The 23085-nt window shown below is 43.4% G+C and overlaps 1 protein-coding gene across 5 annotated transcripts in view; it reads left to right on the top strand.

The window, feature by feature from the left end:
• The window catches only part of LOC142572354 (calcitonin gene-related peptide type 1 receptor-like), a 260219-nt gene that overhangs the window by 225719 nt on the left and 11415 nt on the right, over positions 1-23085 (top strand). For all 5 annotated transcript variants that reach the window (XM_075681410.1, XM_075681408.1, XM_075681411.1 and 2 more), the window contains 7 exons: positions 902-1027; positions 12227-12321; positions 13371-13462; positions 14531-14675; positions 15594-15744; positions 19595-19655; positions 21671-21737. In XM_075681410.1, coding sequence (XP_075537525.1) covers positions 902-1027; positions 12227-12321; positions 13371-13462; positions 14531-14675; positions 15594-15744; positions 19595-19655; positions 21671-21737 — 737 coding nt within the window. The remainder of the gene's footprint in view (positions 1-901; positions 1028-12226; positions 12322-13370; positions 13463-14530; positions 14676-15593; positions 15745-19594; positions 19656-21670; positions 21738-23085) is intronic.

Here is a 23085-nt window from a genome sequence, read left to right as displayed (position 1 = left end):
AGAAGGAGCTTGAAGTTAACTTTGGTTCCTCTGCAAAGAAATTAAAGCATGGAGAATAAAGCTAATGATGTTATTTGTATCCGACAAAGGCCGATTCTCCCAAAACAGTAAGAACAAAGCAGACATTTCAGTTCATTACCACATATCGATTATAATCTTGAAGCGAACACGTGATGGACTATTAAGAATAAGTGCACATTTCTCGAAAACTCAAAATACGAATGCATCAGGAAGAGTGTTACGTGCTCAAGGAAAGGCGTATGTCACGAGCACAACTTGAAATGTCTTATGTTAGGAGACAATAAACAGAATGTTTATAGTGCGCAAGTATAAAAATTATGGGGTTTAACGGGTCAAAACCACTTTATGATTATGCGGCACGCCGTAGTGGAGGCCTCCGGAAATTTGGACCACCTGGGGATCTTTAACGTGCACCTAAATCTAAGTGCACGGATGTTTTCGCATTTCGCCCCCATCGAAATGCGGCCGCCGTGGCCGGGATTCGATTCCGCGACCTTGTGCTCAGCAACCCGACACCATAGCCACTGAGCAACCACGGCGGGTTGCGTAAGTATAACACGCTATGGCGCCAAGGCAGGTATTGCAGGGTTCATACTCAAAATGTTAATCATTTAATAAGGAAACATCGATAAACCGTGGTTATCCCAAACCTTACAGGACCGGTAGCATATATTTCGGAAGTGATAGGTTGCATTTATATGAGTTCTGAAAGAAGGAAAAGAAAGCGAAGCAGTAGGCGGCCACCCTTCTGGCATATATCGTGACGAACTAACTAAGCGAAAATAATCCATTTCAATTTTCATTGATTCCCGAACTTCTGTAACGAAAAATTTCGGTTAGTGCGAACGCTTACGAAATTAGTGTTCATATTCTTTTACAGGCGGACCGCGGTGTCCTGCAACGTGGGATGGATGGACGTGCTTCAAGGACACGCCCGCCGGAACGACAGTGCAGAAGCCATGTCCTGCGCATGCGTACTTCATCACTGAAAAACCGCAGTGCATAAGTAAGTAGACCTCCGCCGTTCGCGCCTCGCGTCTTTCGTCTGGCGCTCCGCGTTCGCTTTCATCTTCCGCTGTTGTGCTCGTTCACTCGGTTACGCCGCCGCCGCGGCCGACGCCGACGCTCGCAGCATGAACGGGCCATTAAAAGCTGCGCTCTCAAAAGGACTTACCGATAGATAGCTATGGCATAACATTTCTATCGGTCCATAATGACGAAGGCATTGAAGATAATAATGCTCCTCGGCCTACACAGTATTTGGTCATCCAGAATGGCCGATCGTCATGCAGGTCTAGACGTGAGGCCCATAAGTAGTTACTTTGGTGCATCTGTAAACAGAATGGTTCAAGTGTATAAACTGCAAGAACCAGAACCAGACTGGCTTTCCAGGTTAAAGGGGCTGATGTACATGCCGGAGTTTTGATTGTTTCTCTTCTCAGCTGTCGCTGGTAACGTTGATGGTAACACGGGACTGCGTGGAGATGAGCAAGCGGCACCTTGCTTACGCGTACTTAGACAACTGCGAGCAGAGTTTCTGCGTGAATTCTTTTTTAACTTTCTGCAGACAAATGGCAAGGTAGGCTAACATTACAGCCAGTAATCCCCAGACACATTTGAGGTACTAATTGTACCGATTTCCCCATGACTACGCATACACATAACAAACGGCACAAACATACTTAAGCTACCAAATTAACATAAATAGTTACGGCAAAAAATTGACCAGTAGAAGCGCCCCATACGTACCGACGTTAAGTAAGCGTTGTTCTTATTTATTGTGCAATCTGGACACTACCACACGAGTAACACAGGTATCTCATTGATCAAGTTGGCTGACATCAGACACTCAATATAGGTACGGTTCATGAGAATCTATGAATCAAATCAAAATTATTCGCTTGTACGCAACAGCGAGCATGGAGTTTCAAATCAGCTACTTTAGAACTCTCACCCCAAAATCGCTTAATGCGGGTCACGGGTTGCTTTGCTCAGGGTAAACTACACTGGCTTAAGCTTCCTTAGTGCAACTGCTTGCAAGCCCGCATTGAGCACGAAGAATATCACTACACAGTTATTCATTTGACTGAGAAACATAGGACGCGTGGAACGATAACACTGGAAGCAGTTATCTGACATGACCAGTGCTTGCACTTTCTTAATTAAAGTGTAGGCGAGTTTCCCCAAGGCTATCGCGCGGTCTTATTTGATGAGACAGTCTCGCAGATTTTGCTGATTCCTCAAAATGTTACCAAGATCCACGTCTAACCACCGATAAGTCAAACGAATGCAAAGGAACTGAAGCTCTGAGGAAGGGGTCAAAGTGGGAGATTAAGTTAGGGTCTTTGATTGAAGAGTACGGTGCCGCATTTTTACTGCAGAGCAGAATGCCAATATTGTTGAATTCTCTTTTTACCCGTGCCAGCCTGCGATTCTTAATATTCCTTTAAAATATTATTTACCATGGCAAAACAAGCGTAACATTGCACACTGTGATACAGCTTTATTACAAGCTGTGCAGTTGTTTATTTCTCTGGTGTCCGTCGAAGATTCATTACCTCTTTTTGTTGCTAATCTTAGTTGAGCTTATTTTGTAGCGCTTCTTACGTTCCACTAAACACCGAATAAATATATTGTCAGTATTATATATGCTTTCACTGAAAAACTATACATTTAGGCCATCACTCCCCCAAAAAGAAAATAGAAACACAACCGCCGAACGAGAGAGATGTGCGAGCGTCAGAATATAATTTTAGTTTCTGGACAAAGCTAGGCGATAGCTTGAATAATATAGCTGGATGCCACTCCAAGCTTGCCGCACCTAAATATAAATGACTTTCCTTGTTTCTTAGTTACACAGCACACCTCTGCAAACAGTTTACGGTATATACTCGTGCAATCGTATTACTCTTTTTCTTTCGCACTCTTAGCGAACTACCGCCCTTCCACGGATGTAGACCATCGCAGTCTAATTATTCTGGCCATGCGGAATGTTCTTGTTCTTTTTGTGCAAAGAGAGCCATCGCTGTCTTTTACAACGCATATGTTATTTCACCCATCATACCCGAAAATTAGGGGCATGTCGTTCAGTTTCCTTTTTTTTTCGCCACCACGTGACGTACGTATCAACCTCAAAGAATTTGAAATTCGCGCCATGACTTCGCGCCAAAAGAAAGCAATAGAAAGAAGCACACCCTGTAGCTGTTGCTTCACCTCGGGCGCTTGTGTGTCAGCCTCATCTCGAAGACGGCTAGCTATTTGCTCTACTGACAATGAAACGACGATTTTGTTGACACCTTGCCAGGCAGCTCATCGGCATCTGAATCAGATGTATGGGTGAGATAGCTGCTCCCACGGTGCTTCGGGTGAATTTTTTTCATTGAATGCTTTTCTTTTTATTTGTGCACCACTGCGACCGCAGGCTAGCGTGTAGTGAGCGTTGCGTTTCATGGGTTTCCTGTGGAACTGGCGTGATGCATTAAGAGGAAGCTTTAGCTCGGGCCTATCTCCAATGCCGGCTGCTTAAATACATGTAAAACGCAAGAATGCCTTTATGAGAAAGCCGGTGAGCCGAGTTGAAAGAAATTTTTTTGCTTGTAAGAGAGACATTTAAATCACAGTGATCGCAGCAAACAGAATTTTTATTTCGGCCATGTCGGTTTGCTGCGAAAGCGTCAAGCGGGGGCCCATTGAGCGAAAGTGCTGGTGTCTGTAACCACCTAAATTCGGTGCCTAAATTCCCATTGGCTGTCTTACCGCGCCACGAGCGTGCCTAGACGGATTCGAGCGGGCGAATCGGAACACCTGCTCCCGCTATAGCGTGCCAGGTGTTGCGTGAGAAGAGAGGGCATCACCGCGACGCCACGTCACCAACGTGCCTCCAGGGAGCAGAAACGGCGACGAGACGCCGAGGAGCGAGGTGGGTGCCGCCGTTTCGCTCTTCGAAGCCGGCGCGCGGTCGGTGTCTCTCTCCCTCTCTCTCGTGCCCACTGGGCTTATCTGTTATGCGCGCCCGCCGGCCTTGGTGGCCGCTGCTGCTTCCGCGGTCTCTCGTCGCGCAAGATGATGTCATTGGCATGCTGCGTCCTTCATTTCGTAGCAATATCGTTCATCTGACTACGATTTACAACCGACTTGCTAACGTAGAAACAGTGCCAAAAAAATCCCGCACTAATTGAATTGCGAACTCGGTAACATAGACCGCAGGAAAACACGAGAACATTTACTCGCACCGCAAAACGCGAAGAACCGCTCTGCGGTATTCAATTGCAAATTAATGTTTTCGCATTCACAACTCATAAGAAGCGCATGTGTGTCCTCGGAATTTTTTTTTTGTACATGAATGGCCGGGAATCAGTAGATCTGGAAAAAATATAAGTACTAAGTTTACAAATCCGGAACGCAGCATCAGAAACATATGTCGAGTTTCTATAAACTGCATCCGTCGGAGCATCTAAATCGGACAAATTTGATGTATGAAATCACGACTTATGTGAATTTGTTACTATGTATGAAAAGGTTTTGCAAATCTCATATTCAAAACTTACTGGTATATTTCAGGGTGGTCTATATCATTTTTGTCCTCTTTAGATGCAATATTAGGCGCAGTTTACATAATTGCGAATTCCTTTTTAGTTGCTCCTGTACGGCCCTGTTAATTTCAAATCTTGTTTCTTGAATATTCGCAATTTTCGTGAATTGTTGTAATAAAAAAGGTGCCAGCCTACGCAAAAAATTTGCTTTTTGAAATCAATACTTTTTAACTTTTTCTTTTAATTTCAACAAACCTCATCAATTTCGGGGCAGTGGTTGCTCAGAAGAAAGAATTGCCGATTTCCCAAATTGGGGCCGCAGAGCTAAAGCTTCCCCTTAAGTTCGATATGTAATACTATATTTCTTAGTAGGATATGCTTGTAAAACAGCTTGGAAAGGTAGAAGAGCAGGAAAGCGGATAAAGCAGGGATGGTAATCAGAAGGGCGTCTGCATGGTTGGCTAAGAATCACTAAATACTTACCTCTGAAATTCTATACCGGTTAGATTAAATGCTTTAGTAGATACTACTGTCGTGTGCGCTAGAAGCTTTAGAAGCGCTATGCTACAAGGTGTCCTATGGGCTTCCTATTCTTCTCTAATTATTTTTAATGTACGGCTAAAATATTATCAAAATATAACTTGGCAATAAAGAAAACGTGCAGCCTTAGTGCGACCTTACAGAATCCAGCAAAATTTTCAGCGATGTTCATTCTGTCGAGCAGTTGCGGTAGGGATATTATTGCCAGTAATATTAACATGCAGCTTAAAACTTTGCGCGCATGTGATTTTGCAAATTATGCACGCTTGAACTCCAGTTACTTCCAAATGAAACCCAGTGTGATGTCTCGTTTTCTAGAGACGCCCTAAAATATGAGTATAACCCTTGCATAAAGCAACAAATAACCGACAAGAATCGAACTATGCGCGTACGTCTGACCTAACATGCCCCATTTTTAAATATGTGAAGCCGTTGCCTAGTTCAGCTGACGAAGGACAACGGGGATTCCTGCTACATGCGTCTATTGCGTATGAAAATAGGAGAAAAAGCAGTATTCACGAACTATCTGTAAAGCTCGTAATTAACGCGGAGAATGCTGAGCTGGTGCTGCGAGGTAGCAACTGCTAATTTTTTTCGCTATGCTGGTGTAATCAGCATCCAACAGTTTTACCACTATCGAATCAGTTCGTGACTTAAATTTAAAATTAATAAATATTTCAAAGTCTCTGTCAATTTCTAGTGTGAAAAACAAAGCAACACGGTTATAAGACGAGGAAGGGCAAAACGTGGTTAAGTGCTAAACGTGGGTTTAAATTCCAGTCTTTTAATTCCTACCAACCTGTGTATGTTGATTTCTTAATGGTGACTCAAACAAGTTAGGCTTAAATTTCGTAAGTGCGACACCATAGTGCGATTACGTAAAAGTTCTTCAGCGTTGAACTGTTCACTGATAATTCAATTATCTGTAGAGAAATAAAAAAAATCTCAAAGATATTAATGGAGTCCTCTCTGACCTTGACGCCGTAACAAATTGGTGTAAGAATGGCTCATGAAAATAAAGGCTAACTAACGTAAATTCGCGCGTGCATCACGGATTGCTTAAACATTATATTTATTGATACATGACCCACAACGCCATTAGGGCATCATTGCGTGCGGCAAACTGCAACATTGTTGCGGTACAGCAGATCGGCAGGTAGTGAATTCCAAGCAACAATGCTTCTTAAGAAGGAACAACATTCAAAGTGGTCAGACCTCGAAAAGTAAGGCTTCACTTGTGTGGATGGACTTTACGCGAGGAAACATAATGCGGTGCCTTCTGATAAGCATTCTCATATGATTATAGAATATTGAATAAAACAGTTTAAAGCGTAAGCTACGTCATTGTTCAAGAAGGGGATCAAACGACATTCTTTTTCCATTGCTGTTACACTTACGAAGCGGCCGTATCTCGCGAGGACATACCTTGCCGCGACGGATTGGATTTTTCTAATACATTATTATGCGCACAACAAAACTGATACCTCGCAGGGACAGCGTACTACAAAACTGGTAAAACACAACATTAAGTTAAGTTATAACAACTTAACTATCAAGTTATGCATCATTATTGAAACAACTGCGAGAGGCATAATAAATATGTAAAGAAACAAACGATACTGAAATTCCCTATCAAATTTTACCTAAATGTCACGGCTACTTCAATATACGGCCTGTTCGCCTCGTTTAGCTTCCCAAGCTTTCTGCGATACTGAAAGTCTAGTATTCAATGGTGATATAGCCATGTCGTGTGGCTCTACAGCACAAGATGGAATGTGTAGTTTAGTGGGACCATATAAAAGGCTCAGGGGCCATTGTGCTACTCACGCCCAACAAACGACACCCTTCAGCTTTATTTGCAGACAGTGGATAAAATGATTAATGAAGCTCAGTGGGTGCTGGCGTGATCATCATAACATCATTGTGAAGGTACGGGTCGCAAGCCATTCTAATGAAACAATATTTCTAGCAAGCCCACATGGTCCTTTCACATGTTTCTTCAGTTCTTCAAACACGTTAAGTTAGGGTAGAAGAATATTCTCACACAATTACGGAAAATTTCCATCAGTTTTTATATCAAGCTGCCATGACCGTGACTCAGCACGTGACTCATCAGAACGTCATACCAAGAGTGGTGCTTGTAGCACCACTCTTGTGGTCATAACTCAAAAACTAACTTAACAAAAGGTAACTTTGTGGTCATAACTCAAAAAGGATCTGCGGTTGGGATAGTTCTCTGTTTTAACATGACAGGCTACGTTGACATGCACCTGTGTCTTTTCGCATAATTTTCAATACTCCTCTGCGTTTGTCGTGGCAAAAATATATGAAGAACTTTAGGAGTTCTTCATACCTCATGCGAAGCTATATGCATATAGTTCACGTGATCGTGATAAGACACGTGCGCAGCACTGAGGATAGAATTTTTAGATTTCGAGTTACCGGCTCGTATGGCGCGAACAAACTTCTGCAATTATTAGCACATTTACATCCATGGCCAGGTGCGCAAAAATTCTCCTTCGATATAACGCAAATGGACCCCGCCAAATAGCGTAAACTGTATACCATTTTATGAATACTACTTCTTTGACTGCTCAGAATTTTCTACTTTTCTGTCTTTTACCTGCGCACACTGGACGCGAAACGTTATTTAGTACATTTCAAGCAGCACAAGAGTCGCACAAACATTCCTTTCAGATACATAGCTGCAGAAGCAACAAATATTTCTTGCTAATATCTTCATAAATGTATGCTTTGAGAAAGAAATCAACTTTCAAAACATGTTATCTGCGGTTATTGTCTAAAACTCTTGATATCTAAACGAGAAAAAAAATGCCTGAAAGCATGTTTGAATTTTGCCAATTCATGGAGCCATCAATTATTTTGTTCCAAGAATTTGGTGCAGATAGAAAGAAACAAAAGAACCGTAACTAAATGACCTCGTAATCGTAATATGCCATCCGTCGGAAAATTGCCCGACGAAGCAGCGACAAAGTGATAAAAAAAGTAAGGTGTAGTCAGCTTTGGACTTGCTAACTCGCGCTTGTGATATCAGTGATTTCAATCTGTCGTCGTTCGAAGTGCTTCGATGCTGGGCTGCACGTAGAAACTAGGTTTACATATCTACCACAATAGATTCCGCGACACTGTTACGAAAACTACAATTTTGAAGTCATTGACGTCGATAAATATCGGGGAATACACCAATCGATGCAATAGTTTAATCGGAAATCGTTTTTTTTTTTTTTTAGTGGTCAAGAAAGACTCCGAACGTTGAACGTTTCCATAGATTCCCATACTTGACACTTCGCCCGCAGTTTGGAACGGGTTCTCGGCCGTAATTAGTAATGGTACCGCTTGCATGAGATGCCGGGCTAAGCACGTAGAGCCGATTTCCACAGAATTTCTTTTAAAAGGTGGCTTCTATGGTTAGTTATTCGCGAAAAGCGACGCTATGCAATAGAAAACGCCAATGTTTGCAGCGGCGGCCGCTAGAGGCACTGTTCGGCGATGTCCCTAATTGCAGGTGATGGCATGCCGCCCGGCTGGTGCCCGTCTACACTCTCCTCGCAATTGTCGGTGTCACCGCGGCTCAAATTCGGTTCGGTGTCACACTCATGGATGCAGTCGTGCTCAGCGCCCTCCAAAGCCTTAGCTCTCGTTGTGACGTCATAGCTTTTCACAATGATGTCCGAGGACTGTGGACCCAACGCGCTCAAAATCTAAGAGCACGCACACAATCTGCGACAATCTCTTCAGTCTTCTAATTCTTCACTTAAAGGAAATCTTTTTATTTTGGGCTGCGAAGTCGGGGGCGCGGCTCTTCCATGAGTGCGGCTCTTGGTCGAGCATACACGGTATTCTTCATAAAACGTAGATAACAATTTAGCGTGCTGTATACCGCACGCAGACAGAAGCTCCCAGTATAAGGGCTGTTGCGCTTAACATTATTCCGAGTAAATTGCGCAAATAGGGCAGTCGAGCAGTTGCCAGCATCAATCGAATTCGTGGCTGAGAGAAGGCCTCGAGGTTCGAGAGTGCTCCCTGTTAAGCAGGTGGCGGCCCGCACAGCAACCAATTATAGCTCTGAGCATAACTTGATTTTCGCGTGTTTCTCTGCTCCTGTGGCTTTTTGCTCAGCAAGTTGTGTTCCCGCTATACGGTTTTTTTTCTTCTTTGGCGCTGTTCTTGTACGCTATACCACACGGCTTGCCTAGGCTATCGTTGCCGTGGCTCTCGCAACCCACTTTCCTAGCGCATCTCCACGCCACATCTGGAAAGCAAATGTAGCTGGAGGAAATTTGGTTGTGAGTTTTGTTTCATGGAGCAAAAGCAATTTTCTTACTGGGAAGTGAAACAGAACCAGAATACTTCACAGAACAGGCGTCTATGAGGATTTTGCATCAGCAGACAAATGACAAATAAATGCATTTTCTATTATTATGCATCGTACAAAAAGGAAGAGCCCTGAACATCAGGCAAAATCTAGTTGCACAAGTAGCGAGAACTGAGCGGGTTAGAACAGGTTCATGATCTGTCAGAGCAGCAACTATACACGGGTGAAAAACAAAAAAAAGATGGGTGGATCCCACGCACTGTGGGAATCGATGTAAGCGAAGTTTTGCATGCGATCTGCTTTGATTGACGTGGCAGAAGCGTTAAACTTTAATTGAATTGTGGAGTTGTGCGTAATCCAATTAGTTTTATTTTATGTACGCATTGTGTACATGCATTCACGGTCTGCAGCGCGTTTCGCTGCGCAACGAAGACACTCCTGTTCCACGCTACGCTTCTTTCGGGCCAGGGTGTTCTCGGCACTGCACGCACGCTTTGGAGCCATTTTGCTGGTGCGAGTTTACGTGCTCCTCCTTGTGCCGACGTGGCCAGAACGCTGTTGAGACGCCAGCTCCAAGCGCTTTCTTCAGGCTATGATAGACTGTATAATGTTTACGCTATCACAGCCCAGCTCACAACCCCCGCTGCCCACCACCTGCATTTTTGTCGCATAGGAAAGCAATCACAGCGCGTGCCATGCGCACAAACTGTGACACGCTGCCTCGGCGACGCCTGCAGAAATGCGTCAAGGCGAGCGCCACCTGGGGGTGTTGCAATATACCCAGTGGCGCGCGCGAGCAAGACCACAGCAGCAGCAATACTCGGAAGACTCAGGAGAATATATAGGCATAAGAAAGCTTCGCTTTAAAGGAAGAGGCATTCACTGGTGCTGGCTGTGATTGTCCTTTCTTTTTTTGTATTTATCTAATTGTTGCGCGGACGGATCATGCAATCTAGTTCGCTGACGAATTATTGGAGCGGCTTTGATAAAGCGGTACCATGGGAACAGGGTTGACTTGATGTAAAATTTGTCATGCATTCGGTAGTATAGGCAATAAGAGTGGGTCGCGCTCTAACAGTATACGCGGCTGCGTAAGAAAACATGAACGAGGGTTCTGTTAGGCACGGCTAATGTCATTTCGCGTGCAGGTTTTTAATTTCCTTTAGGTAGAAAATTCCATGAAAAGGCTAGCACACACACTTTCACGTAAGTTACGCTGCAGCGACAGCACATCACCCGTGTTTGCCATAACGGATATACCTAGGGCAGCTGAGAACGCCCCCGAAGAATGCAAACTTTTTTGGTTCCATGTAATGGTTGTCAATGTAGCAGTACAACCACTCCTACCCCCCCCCCCCCGTGTCATAAATAAATAGACAAGGCTTCGATAATCTACATGAAGGTACAGACACGTCAGGCAAAAAAGCGTAATAGACTAAATGGGTAACTATAGGGTTCACTGAGTCCCGGATGGAGCGGTGCGAAGCAACATGCTTGAACACTAATGTATACTGCGGAAAGAATATATATATATATATATATATATATATATATATATATATATATATATATATATATATATATATATATATATACATACATATATATATACAAAACCTCGCGGATCTGGGCGTTTTTCGATGATCGGGCGTTGTAAGTGACGTTAATTTTTTAATCCAAGTTCAAATGAAAATATATCGAACGCGGTGCCCTAAACGCACCATACTTCTCTGTGACGTTGCATTATTCTTCCCGCGTTCTTAAGCTGTATAGTTTGCTTAAACGGAACACTAGTGGTGCAGAAACACTTGATTTTCTTTTAAGATTTCAATTACTTGCAGATGAATTTCACGAGACCCTAAAGAAGCAAACGAAATCAGTTTGCACTGCTGAAGTATTCTTTCAACGCTACATATTTTTCTTTGTAGCTTCGTACTACGTTCGGGTGGATGTCAATTTTTTCCGCTTTCATAACGCTATATATTATTTCCCCGAATTCGCAGCAACAGTTTGATTATTAGAAGAGAAAAATAACGGCCAGAAGTTCGCTTCTTGAATTTCCCGCCGTAACACCAGCGCTTGTACGTCAGTGCGAGGTCACAGATATCAAAGCGTCTTTTTGATTTTTAGGAAGCTGTGACAGAGTAAACATTTTTCAAAAAATTCTGAACAGGCTGTCTTTGACCATTTCAGGATCTATAATGTAGTCCATCTTGTATCGCAAAATTTTAACAAGGCCTGATAACATGCCGCCCGAAATCCGCGAAGTCGCAGCGTGCAGCTGTGGCAAGTTTAATGCTAAGTAGCCACCTGTCTTTCCTTCGCGCTCATTTCCTTGCTTATGAAACCCTTTCTCACTGTGAGAGTGAGATTTGTGGTACTAAGGAACAGTGATCTGCTAGTAGACCACTCCACTTAATTTCTTGCTTTTGTGTCTGCTAAAGGCAACTTTTTTACCCTACGGTGAAGTTGAACGAGCCGAAGTGGCACTGCGAAGATGTTGGTGGCATCATGGCGACTGTACGATCGCGCGCAGCGGTACAGGCGGACAGACCTGACCGTTACGCGTTTTTCTTTCGCGGTCTCTGGGTATCGTAGTGCTTACGTCAGTGCAGTGTGAAATGAGACTTTTCTCCTGAAGTTTGGCCATTGCCTTCATCGGTTCTTGACCAGACACTGTGTAAATTTGTTTCAGTAGGAACGTTTAACTTATCCTGCCATGTATATAACCGTTAAATTCATGTTACCTATGCGAAGCGCTTCCAAATGTAATACTGCTGCGTCGCTTGCGTTACAGAGACTTCGAAAAAGATTTGCTGGGACAACGGCACATGGTACTACAGCCAAGAGTACGGCAAGGAGTACACCTTCTATGACTGCGGTTCACTCGAGGTTTGTCCGAAACTGTGAACTACAGACGCGCTACTATATTCGAGGGCGAATGTCATTCGCTGGGAAATTGTAAATGCGCCGATAACAACTTGATGGATCACAGTTCGTTTTCTACCGCTCTTACAGCTTTGGACTTCTGCATCTATGAAGAACAAGAAAAAAACTCCGAATGGGCCAAATGGAATTTGAATTGGGCCAGTTACAATTTTACCACAGAGAATAGTATCGTAATAGGAGGCTTATCAATACTTACTTATAGGGACACAAAAGCGTTCGTTACGCGTAGGAAAAGAAGTGAGTGAGTGAGTGAGTGAGTGAGTGAGTGAGTGAGTGAGTGAGTGAGTGAGTGAGTGAGTGAGTGAGTGAGTGAGTGAGTGAGTGAGTGAGTGAGTGAGTGAGTGAGTGAGTGAGTGAGTGAGTGAGTGAGTGAGTGAGTGAGTGAGTGAGTGAGTGAGTGAGTGAGTGAGTGAGTGAGTGAGTGAGTGAGTGAGTGAGTGAGTGAGTGAGTGAGTGAGTGAGTGAGTGAGTGAGTGAGTGAGTGAGTGAGTGAGGCACAGTTCCGGTTCGCTAGTGCACACTTTGAGAGCGGTACAACAGATAAGAGAGAGAAAGCAAGAGAATAAACGGAGAGAGGCTAGCCGGATTAAGTGTCCGATTGGCTACTCTGCACAGGAGAACGGGGTAAGGACAGAAAAGATGAACTGATGCGTTCTTTTCGTCACAGAGTTATAGGCAGACAGAACGAGGAACGGGGCAAAAAGATTCTCTGAGTGTGAATACCTAGAGAATCAGTCGCTGACTTGAAGTAGTCCCTATGCTTCAATAACACTCCTTGGAACTGGATCGTTACACCATCGCAGTGGCTACTTTGTAAGAAGTGTAGTGCTATTTATAGATCAGCGTAATGAAATAGCTGATCTATAAAAAATAGCAGAATTGAAGTGGTACCCAGTGCGTTGAAAATGCTTTCACATAGCTACTCCTCGTGCTTTCCTTGTTTCCGGCTTTCTGCATGTGGATACGTGCTTCGATGGGCGTGGCTCCTGCAGTACCACCGTTCGATGACCATCTTCTCCATCGTGCTTCATTCCCTGTCTGTCGTCGTCCTCGTGCCGGCCATCGTCATCTTCTCCGTCTACAAGTGCGTAGCCCGATTTAACTTTTTTTCCTTACACCCTTCTGCGTAAATGATTTGCTGTCTCGCGATCCGCACAAGTATGGGAGAGGCCTTTGCCCTGCAGTAGGCGTAACCAGGCTGATGATGAAGACGAAGATGATGATGATCCGCAACAAGATGAGCAAGTTGTATTCAGCTTGTCTTGACAATGAAAGGCAAATTAGCGTTCTAGCAACATTTCTGCCCGAAACGAAGCTGCCTATAACCATGCAACATATCGCATTCTTTCTCAAATACATTTGATCTGACGCTTAAGTCTCGTTTAAAAGATTGTAACTTGTTCCGCATTGCGACCGACGAACAGTAGAGCTTAACACGCGCATTATTAGTTATTTATTGGCCGCTTTCCTTTACTGAAAGCGGCAGCCATTTGGGAAACTTACTAGTGTGAGCAGAACTACGTATAAGGCGACTAGAAGCCGGCACCATGGTAGTTTCAGGTAGAGAACGGATTAAATAGCTTACACATGGGGCTGCCAACGTGAATTCAGAGCAATTATAAGGCCTAGAAATACAGAAAAACTATTTCCATAACTATTCTCTAAAGTCACTCCAAGTTCATTATATTTTTGTTTCAATAGTAGAAATAAATAAAAGCTGTAAAACAAATATTGGTGGCAGCTATTGTGGCCGGATGTAATTGATTCAGAATGTACCCAGGAGGTGGCCTCTTTTGTACGAAAACTGTAAGAGCAAGAGACGCAGCGATCGGAAACGAGCAAATATATATGTACATAATACCGTAAGGTTAAATACTGTTTGGGAATGTGCTTTTCACTATGCTTGGGATGGCAGCGCGTTAACTCATAACCTCTCTTTTACCACATTTCATTTTGTTCGCCATTCCCCAACAAATTAAGGACATTATCACTGTATTTCGTGTCTCAGATTGACAATACGTTCCGAAAGAAATCGTCTACCTGTATACGTCGATGTAAAACGCTGCAATAGCTGTTACCAAGTGCCTATCTAATGTACACAGCAAACACATTTGAAACGGCAAAATTTGTGCCGTCTCGGTCGTATGCGCAGGCAGCTGCAGGTTCACCGCATCTCTTTGCACAAGAACTTCTGCGTCGCCATGGTGCTGTACGACATCAGCGTCATCCTCGTAGACTCGGTCTTCATCCTGGACCACGTCAACGAGGAGAAGAACATACGCGTCAACCAGAATCCGGTAATGCACGTTGTTCCTCCTACGTCCCTGCTTCAACGCCATCATCAACATCATTTGGTCACTGTAGCTAGGCTCAAGAATAGTTAGTAGGGCGCACGTTAGGAACGCTAAGCGCGACACGAGAATGAGAACAGCGCTCTTGAGGCGTGGCAGAGTCAACAACAAACGCGAGCAAAGCAGCAAGACCACTACGAGAGAAGCGTTGTTCTAACACTTGAAAACGAGCAAGCCCACCAACCAAGAAAGTCAAGTGCAACGATAAACCTGGCTGTCGGTGACAATGCTTCGCACATCCGGTGAAACTGCTGGTTTATATTATTTAAAAAAAATATTTATAGACTGCGTTTTATATCTGAAGGTATTATCTATAGAAAGCTCTTATTCCGCTTCAGCCTCGAGGGTTGTTGATTTCACTCGAACCGTTTAAGTAGTGAAAACGAAACTATCAATTTGTCGGCATTAATTTAGGGAGACTACGAAATGGAGAACTGTCACACGCATAGCTACGACGGAAACTCGATACGTGTTTCTCGGAGAATAAAGGTTAGTATCTTCAACTGTGAAGCTTTTGTTCTGATAAAACCATATTGGGCTGCCTTTGCAGCGTTGTGCTACCGTCGGGTGCATGGCAATTTTCGCTTCCACTGACCTCCCTTCACCTTGCGGACGTCCGCAGAACTTGTTTGGCATTTTCAGGGAGAAAATGGTTTATACCTCTGAAGATGCAGCGATTTTCTCTACGTAACATCCCTTCGGAAGGCACCACATCACACGAAATAAAGTTGCAGAAGAACGAAAGAAAAATAAAATCAAAATAAAATAGAGGGACTTGTCAGTACGAACTATTCGATTAATTGCACTGAGATTCGGCAACAAATTTTCAGTTTATCCTGCCACGTGTGTGCTTCCTACATACAGAGCCTGTGCAAGGTGCTCTACACCCTCTCTCGCTACTTCCGGCTGTGCCAGTACGCGTGGATGTTCTGCGAGGGCTTCTACCTGCACAAGCTGATCGCCTCCGCATTCGCCGAGCAGAAGTCGCTGCTAGTCTTCTACGTCGTCGGATGGGGTGAGAAAATGGGCAGCAGAACCTTGCAGTGTCAGCTTTTGTGTTAATGTAAGAAGCCTATATAGGTTGGGAAGTAATGTTCGAAATTGCAATATATATATATATATATATATACTCTTAAAAAGTTTACACCTTTAGGGGCGTACCTTGCCTCCCACAACAATAATCGCCATCTGTCTTGCCCGCATTTCCTTTCTTTAACGCTGCGAGCCCGGTACTTCCAGGTCACGAACGGCATGCGCCTTATGAGCCTGACGTAGCATTCTCGACATAAAAGTAGCGAGCACAGCACTTTCAAGAAAGAGACGCAAGCAAGGCAGATGATTATTATAAGCAAGGTAGATGATATAAATATATATATATATATATATATATATATATATATATATATATATATATATATATATATATATATATATATATATATATAGACCCCACGACTATGACATTAACCTTCCAAACTGCAAAACTGATGTTTATGCGGTCATGCGGGAAACAGATCTTTAAAAGAAACTTAGCCGAATGGTTCAAATGGATGCTGGCACCAAAGTGTCGCCTTCTTTGCCACTTGATCTAAACGCGCGTTTTTTTTGAGCGGCCGTGAGAGGGCTGTTCACTCTACGGCTGGCGTATGCGTTTCATTGGCTGCTACTACATGGTTATTAATCAATTTCACCAGTTTTTACATTTAATTGAAAGCCGCGATAATTAAGACAGTACTCAGTGGCGAAAACAGTATTTACACATAAAGCGTGAAGCGGGGGGCTTATTTGAATCTGTCAAGATATATTTAGGCAGCTTTATATTGTGCATTTCACTTAAGTTCATTGCCAGTAATCTATCACACCTTCAACAATGTATCGCAGTAGACTCTCTGCAGTGTATAAAGCCGCCCGAATTCAATCAACAACACTAACTGTAAAATTCGGTATCCCTAAGGCTGGTTACTTTGTCACAAGCACCCGTGGAGCGAAGCTAAAGAATAGTCAGTCTTAAGAAAATCATTTAAAGTAGCTTTCCCTTTCTTTTTCTCCTCGTGCAATCCAACACTAAAACTCTACTCGCCGACTATTCCAACTACTTAGCTTTTCTTCTGCAAACCTTGTAGTGAGACCTTAATGACGTTCAACTCTCTTGAGTTCCGCATGCCGAGATTGCTTTCATAGATGTTGGTTAATCTCCAACGGTATAGGTCTCCTTCGAGATTCCGGCATCAATCATAGGTGTAGCGTAGAGACTGGTGATATCGACAAGATATTTCTACTACGTTCTTTCTTTTTTTCGTCTTCTTTTCTTTTCTGTTTGCGTTCTCGCACAATCGCGTCACCATCCGTCATCGTTAAAATTGAGGCGCCCTCGTCCGCATTCCTAGTTACTTGCACGGTACATTTCCCTTCTTCTCGAAGGCAAACAAATACTGTCTACACACAGAACGTCGTTCATCAAATGTTTTCACTCTGACGAAAAACAAAAACAGCGCTAGTTTTATTATAATAATACTCCACTGCCATCTCACATCTAAGCCAGCGGTCACTCCGTTACCCATTTTGCCTTTTGTCTACCAACATGGTTCGATTTCTTTTTTATTGCTTCTAAAGATTGATGATGCGATGATTACTTTTCCTATCCCAGCCCGCGATGATGCCTAGTGCAAGTCATCTCGAAGTAGCTCAATATAGCGGTGACGAGCTAGCGCGTCTTTAACGCGCTTTAACTTGTCCCAGCTAGTTATTTCTTTCCTTTTTATTCTCTCTAACCTTATCGTCACATTTCCTTTTTTCCCAGTGCAGGACGGCCAGCTGGATGTATCCACTGCCTAACTCGCCTTTCTTTCGCTTCCTTATTCCTTGCTCTCTCTGACTCACATGCCCTGTTTTGTTTTTTGTTTTTTTCACTTGGTGACTATATGTGAAGGTGGCCGATGGAAACTGTCGATTTCCTCGCTAACGACATCAAAGGAACTGGAGATTTATCTTTCGTGTCAAAGAACCAAAAGAGGCTGGAAAGTTGGTTGATACGTGCTAAGATATTGAGGAGTGATCGTCAAAGAGATTAACACTGGCAGCAGTCACACGGAAGTGCTTACCGTAATCGAACATTTCTGCTCACATTGACGCTCCTTGATAACTTCTGGACAATCTGTTGTGTAGGATTCGTTAAAGGTTGTTACACGCAAAATCTGTAGCGTAAGGATCAGCAAAGCAAACAATATTTACCTGTCTTGTTCTTGTACAGCTTTCGGTAATCTAAATGAAATGTGAAACGATGCATAATAATACATAAAATTAAGTCTAACGATGGAAAAGTACGAAGAAATATAGGCTTGCAGTCTACCTCAACGCGAATTTGAGTTTATCCGTTACTTTCCCCACCTGTGATTATTCATCAAGGTCATCCTGCTAGCTGCAAACACTTAATTCATTAGAATAAAAACAGGAACAGCGCAACACAGGACGAGCGAGTAAATACGACAGAGCGCTGACTAGCAACCAAATGCTTTATTTGCAGAAGCAGCATTTAAACACATCATGAAGGTGACATAAAGAATAGGAAAAGAAGGATAAGAAGGATAAGTGTCAGCCACGAAGAGAATCAATTTCTTTTGTTCTTCTTATTCTAAAGATGAACCAACCAGCCCCGTTGAACACACTGCTAACTTAATTCATCTTAGTGCATGTCCCAAAGCTATTCTTCTAACACTTAGTGGACAGCAATTGCTTACTGACCTGCGTATTTATCAATGCAATGAGCACTTATTAAGCTGTTGTACTCCGTTTCACAAAAACCTGGCACTTGACTAAAGGGCACTAAGCTTTACCTGGTATTTCAGGTCCCTACTCGACAGTCGACGCGCCAATCACGTTCTGTTTTTGTTTTGTTTTTTTATCCTCTAACACCATCTGCAGCTTGTGCACAGAACTTTAGTGCCAAGTAATTATAAAGAATAGTATAGATATGCTTATAGAGTTCGAGAAAAGATGGATTTGAAATTTTTGTGCCTTCTTCGGGCAAGAATGTAAAACGATTGAAAACTGCCGTAGTGTTCTATAAAGTGCCTCAAGTTCAATGGTGCATCCCTGATACAACTCTGTAAGTACAGCTGGATTGTGGGAGAGACAGACAAGCTCAATCGATCGCTGAGTCATTCCCGATGTTATCGCGCGGCTCAGCACAATTTATTTCTGAATTTGCTTGGCATGCTGCTGCTTTAGCCACTCGTGAGTGTCTTAGTTCCTGGTGAGCTTGCCGCAATTCGCCATGAGGCAGGCACTTTTCCAATGATATCAGACTAACTAGGTTCAGATTAAATCACTGCACTCAAAAGCAGCCGGTTGAAGGCAGAATAGATATGCTGTTTATGAGAAGAGATTGCACCTAAGTTTTGGCGGTTGCCTCAAAATGTTTAGTCTTTTTAAATGATGACCTTCGGAAAGGTGAGCTGCAGAACAAAAGAAAGCAGAAGCTAGCGTTTCCTGCTTCACGATGCATTTGACTACACAATTGGTTTGAGCAACCCGAGTATGGATAATAGACCAACCATTAGCTTCACAAAGAGTACATCAGAAATACAAAGAGCGATAGTAAACATGCGGGATGTTTGCACACTTACATCTGTTTTCTTCGTACGATAAAAGGAATAAGTCATCTATGTCTCTGTGAATTGAAGGAAGCGAACAAAAGTGGACCGAAGCGTAAATTGATGGGCCTGTACTTGTCAAAAGCAGCGTTACATTCCTTAGGGCGTTTAGTTTTAAATGGCTCACGACATCGCAGACAGTGACGTAAATGTGGAAGAAAATCAAGTGGCTGAACAAAGAATTAGTGCGACAGTTGTGCACTTCTCGTCCAGGTTGTCCTGCCATCTTCGTGAGCATCAGCGCCGTCTTGCGAGCCGTGCGGACGGGACACCCGTAAGTAAAGTTCACTAGCGTCATGTTTTGCCCCTCGACAACAGTTTCCGCATTCATCAACCAATTGCTTATCTTTTAGCCACCCGTTATTTTTCTGCACAAGAACACCTAAGAAATTCCTGCCACTCAGCCAAGGTTTGCAGACACGTGCTCTTTTTTTTTTTTTTACGCATACGTCGTTTCGTACCCGTAGGACGCGATCACCACGGTTTCTTCAAAATAGGCGGGAGTTTAAATGAACAAGATGCCAAGGCATTAATTACCATAAACCTAAATACAAACAAAAGAAAACTATAACAGTTCTTATTCGAGATTTATTGAAGTAGCGACTAGTGCGGCCAAACTGCAAGGGGTCGCTGAGCATTCTCTGGTTCCACGGCGAGCTTCAGAAAAGAAATTCAGTAAAATTACTATTGCCCGTGCGTAAATTTAGCAACACGTTATATTTCAATCTCCTTCATTCGCGGTTCATTTATGCGGACAGCAGAGACTTAGAGGCAGAGAGTCCTGGCTTCTTTCCCTATAGGTCATTTATGTTATATAGCGGCAAACTCCTTGCCTAATCATTCATCATCGGAGAAAGTTAAAATATTGGAGGACACGTAATAAATGAGGTCGCCTTGGGACCGACGCCCACGGTTGTGTAGAAAATTATGTGCAATGTCATTGTACAGCTAAATTTTACTGCTTATTGTCAACTCCTGCCAATAAATGCTGAGTTGCGTGAATGCAAATGGAACGATTCTTTTTTAGTTCGTAGTTGCCGAATTACAGTGCGTTTGTTCTCATTCTCTTACAGGGAAGACTCCAGGTGAGTTCACAATGAAAATATATAACGTATGGACTTCAGTTCACTTCGCTAACATGCCGCTCGATGTGGCTCCCGATAAGTTTGCATGCTGATTTCACTCCGTAGCAAACTTTGGGTCTGACTTGAATGACGCAGTATCCAGTCGTAGCAAATTACGTCTGTTACCAATCGCTTGTTTTGCTCCTGGTTTGTGTAGTGTCGTAAAAAGCGCTTTTTATGGTACCTGACAAGTGTGGCGAATTCAATAACATAAAGCACGTGCTCACTGACATTAGATGCCTGCAACTTGTTGCACTGCTTTTGAGGGTGAGCAGCATGATCACATTAACAATCATAGGAAATGTTGGCCAGCGCGCACGATATATCACACATTTTCAATGTTTTATGGAAGAGTAGAAGCTCACATGTTATGCTTCCCAGTACAAATCAATGATCTTTGCGGTATCCAACTGCATATGGAGCCTTGTGCGAGCTCATCACCATTTTTTATTTCTGTTTCAAGGCATGCTGTGACGCAGGCGCTTGTCTTAGTTTATTAGTGATCGTTCTGAACGTCACTAAGGAACCGGCGTTATATGTGCAGCAAAAGGTTATTGAGCAACAAGACGCATCTAATGTGTTGCCAACTGCCGCCTCCCGCGGAACACGAACATCAGTTTAAATAAAAGTGTGCCACCATGGCACGCATATGTTCTCAATATTTGAAAACATTGTGGCGTGTTTTCAGATTATTGTGATTGCGACGCATCTATATTACTCACGACTTTCTACTAAGATCTGTAATTCCACAGTAAACACATTGTGCAACCACAATGAAAATTTTATAGTCGTAGAACCAAAGCGTGGAAGCACATAATTAAGTATCATGCGATCGCACTATTTTTCTCAAGATTGATTCAGTAATAACCGCTTCCATTGTAAACGCACAAAATGTGCTCTTACATACACACCGCATGGTACAATTATATTTTGATGCTTGGAAATGCACGACGGAAATACTGCATGCTGCAACACAGTTACCCGCGAGGTTGTGGTGATGCATGAAATGCCTGCCTTGCATTCTATAGCATGGCTGACAGATTGCTCGTTGCGGTTCAGCCTGGACTCGTTAAGGTCAGTCTGTCAAGAGACATAACACGCTTACGACTTTTCACACATGCTCTGCGATCTCTACGTCATGATCTCGTCCTTTACTCTGTCGCAGTTGCTGGATGGACAACGTAGAAGGATATAACTGGATCACCTTGGCCCCAGGCTTGTTCTGCCTGTTTGTGAGTACCTTTCGTGCTCGTTGTGTGCTGAACATCATTATCTTGCCGAAGAAGTTTAATATGCAGTGGAACCCTGCTTTAACGATGGAGCACGTGCCCTGATATATCAGCTAATTCGATATATACCCAAACTCGCCCACGTAAACCTAACTTTTGTGATGTGTATATAATGCATACGGATTTGTTATCTCATGTTAACAAAAGAAGCACTGAAGCAATTAATTTAATGAAAAAAAGCTCCGCGTATAGTAGGCAGTAATGCTTGCCTGTAGATTGAACTCTTTTGTAGCATCAGCAATAATGGCGATCTCTATGCATGCGCAAGATTGTGTATAGACCTACACCAGTCCGCTTTTCTCGATGTCGGCTCTCTATTGGTGCTGCATATTCTCACCTGCAAGGACTTGTTCAGTGTCGTCACTGCCTTCTTAATACTATTTTATTTAGCACTTTAGCGGAATTTCACGACAGCGAGCAGTGTAGCGACAGACGACTTGCTATGCCAGCGCTTGCCAAGGTCGCCCATGAGCCGAGACATGACGACTACTGTATGACGCCGAAGCAGTGACGAAGGAAAGATGACGAAGGAACGATATCGACAGAACGGCAAAAGGAGGTATAACGACGACGGCACGACAAAAGTGAGATGCCGATTCCTAAATTATGCGCCACGGTAACGACATATCGTGAGGACGACAACCTGCGGACAATGAAATGAGGACCAGTGTAAAGCGACCAAGGCGGGACGATGACGGCATAATGGCAAGTGGGCGAAGAAGCTGGAATGACGAAGGTTGCACGATCACGATCGCATGACGACGAAGCTATGAAAACAGATGTGTTGTAGCGTCTGTAGGACGACGATGCACTAACTACGATGGCATAAAAATCTCTGAATAAGCACGATTGAATAATGACAGCATAATTACAATAAAACGACGAGCAAGGTATAACGTCGATCGATCCACGAAGATGGCATGACGACGACGACGGGAATATGAAAATGGGAAGACGTTACTGAAATTATGATGGTGAAGCGACAGCGCGACGACGATGGTATTATGACAATTGTATGACGATGACTTTGTGCCGACGATTACTCGCAACGATGGGATGTCGTAGGTAAAATGACGCGATTGAATGACAGCGATGGCATCACAACGGCGGCAACAACGAATGCATGACGACAACTGTATGATGACGAAACAATGACGACGTGGCGTGACAACGGCATGAGGACAATGGAATGACGACGAATGCATGGTGACAATGGCGTGACGACGACTGCATCACGAAGCCTATGTGACCACAATGATGTGATGACGACGGCATGAACAGAGTCGGGTGA

This window comes from Dermacentor variabilis, chromosome 2 (assembly GCF_050947875.1).
Source record: "Dermacentor variabilis isolate Ectoservices chromosome 2, ASM5094787v1, whole genome shotgun sequence".
Classification (NCBI taxonomy): Eukaryota; Metazoa; Arthropoda; class Arachnida; order Ixodida; family Ixodidae; genus Dermacentor; species Dermacentor variabilis.
The sequence above is the reverse complement of the archived record's forward strand: the minus strand, read 5'-3'. Positions and strand labels throughout refer to the sequence as shown.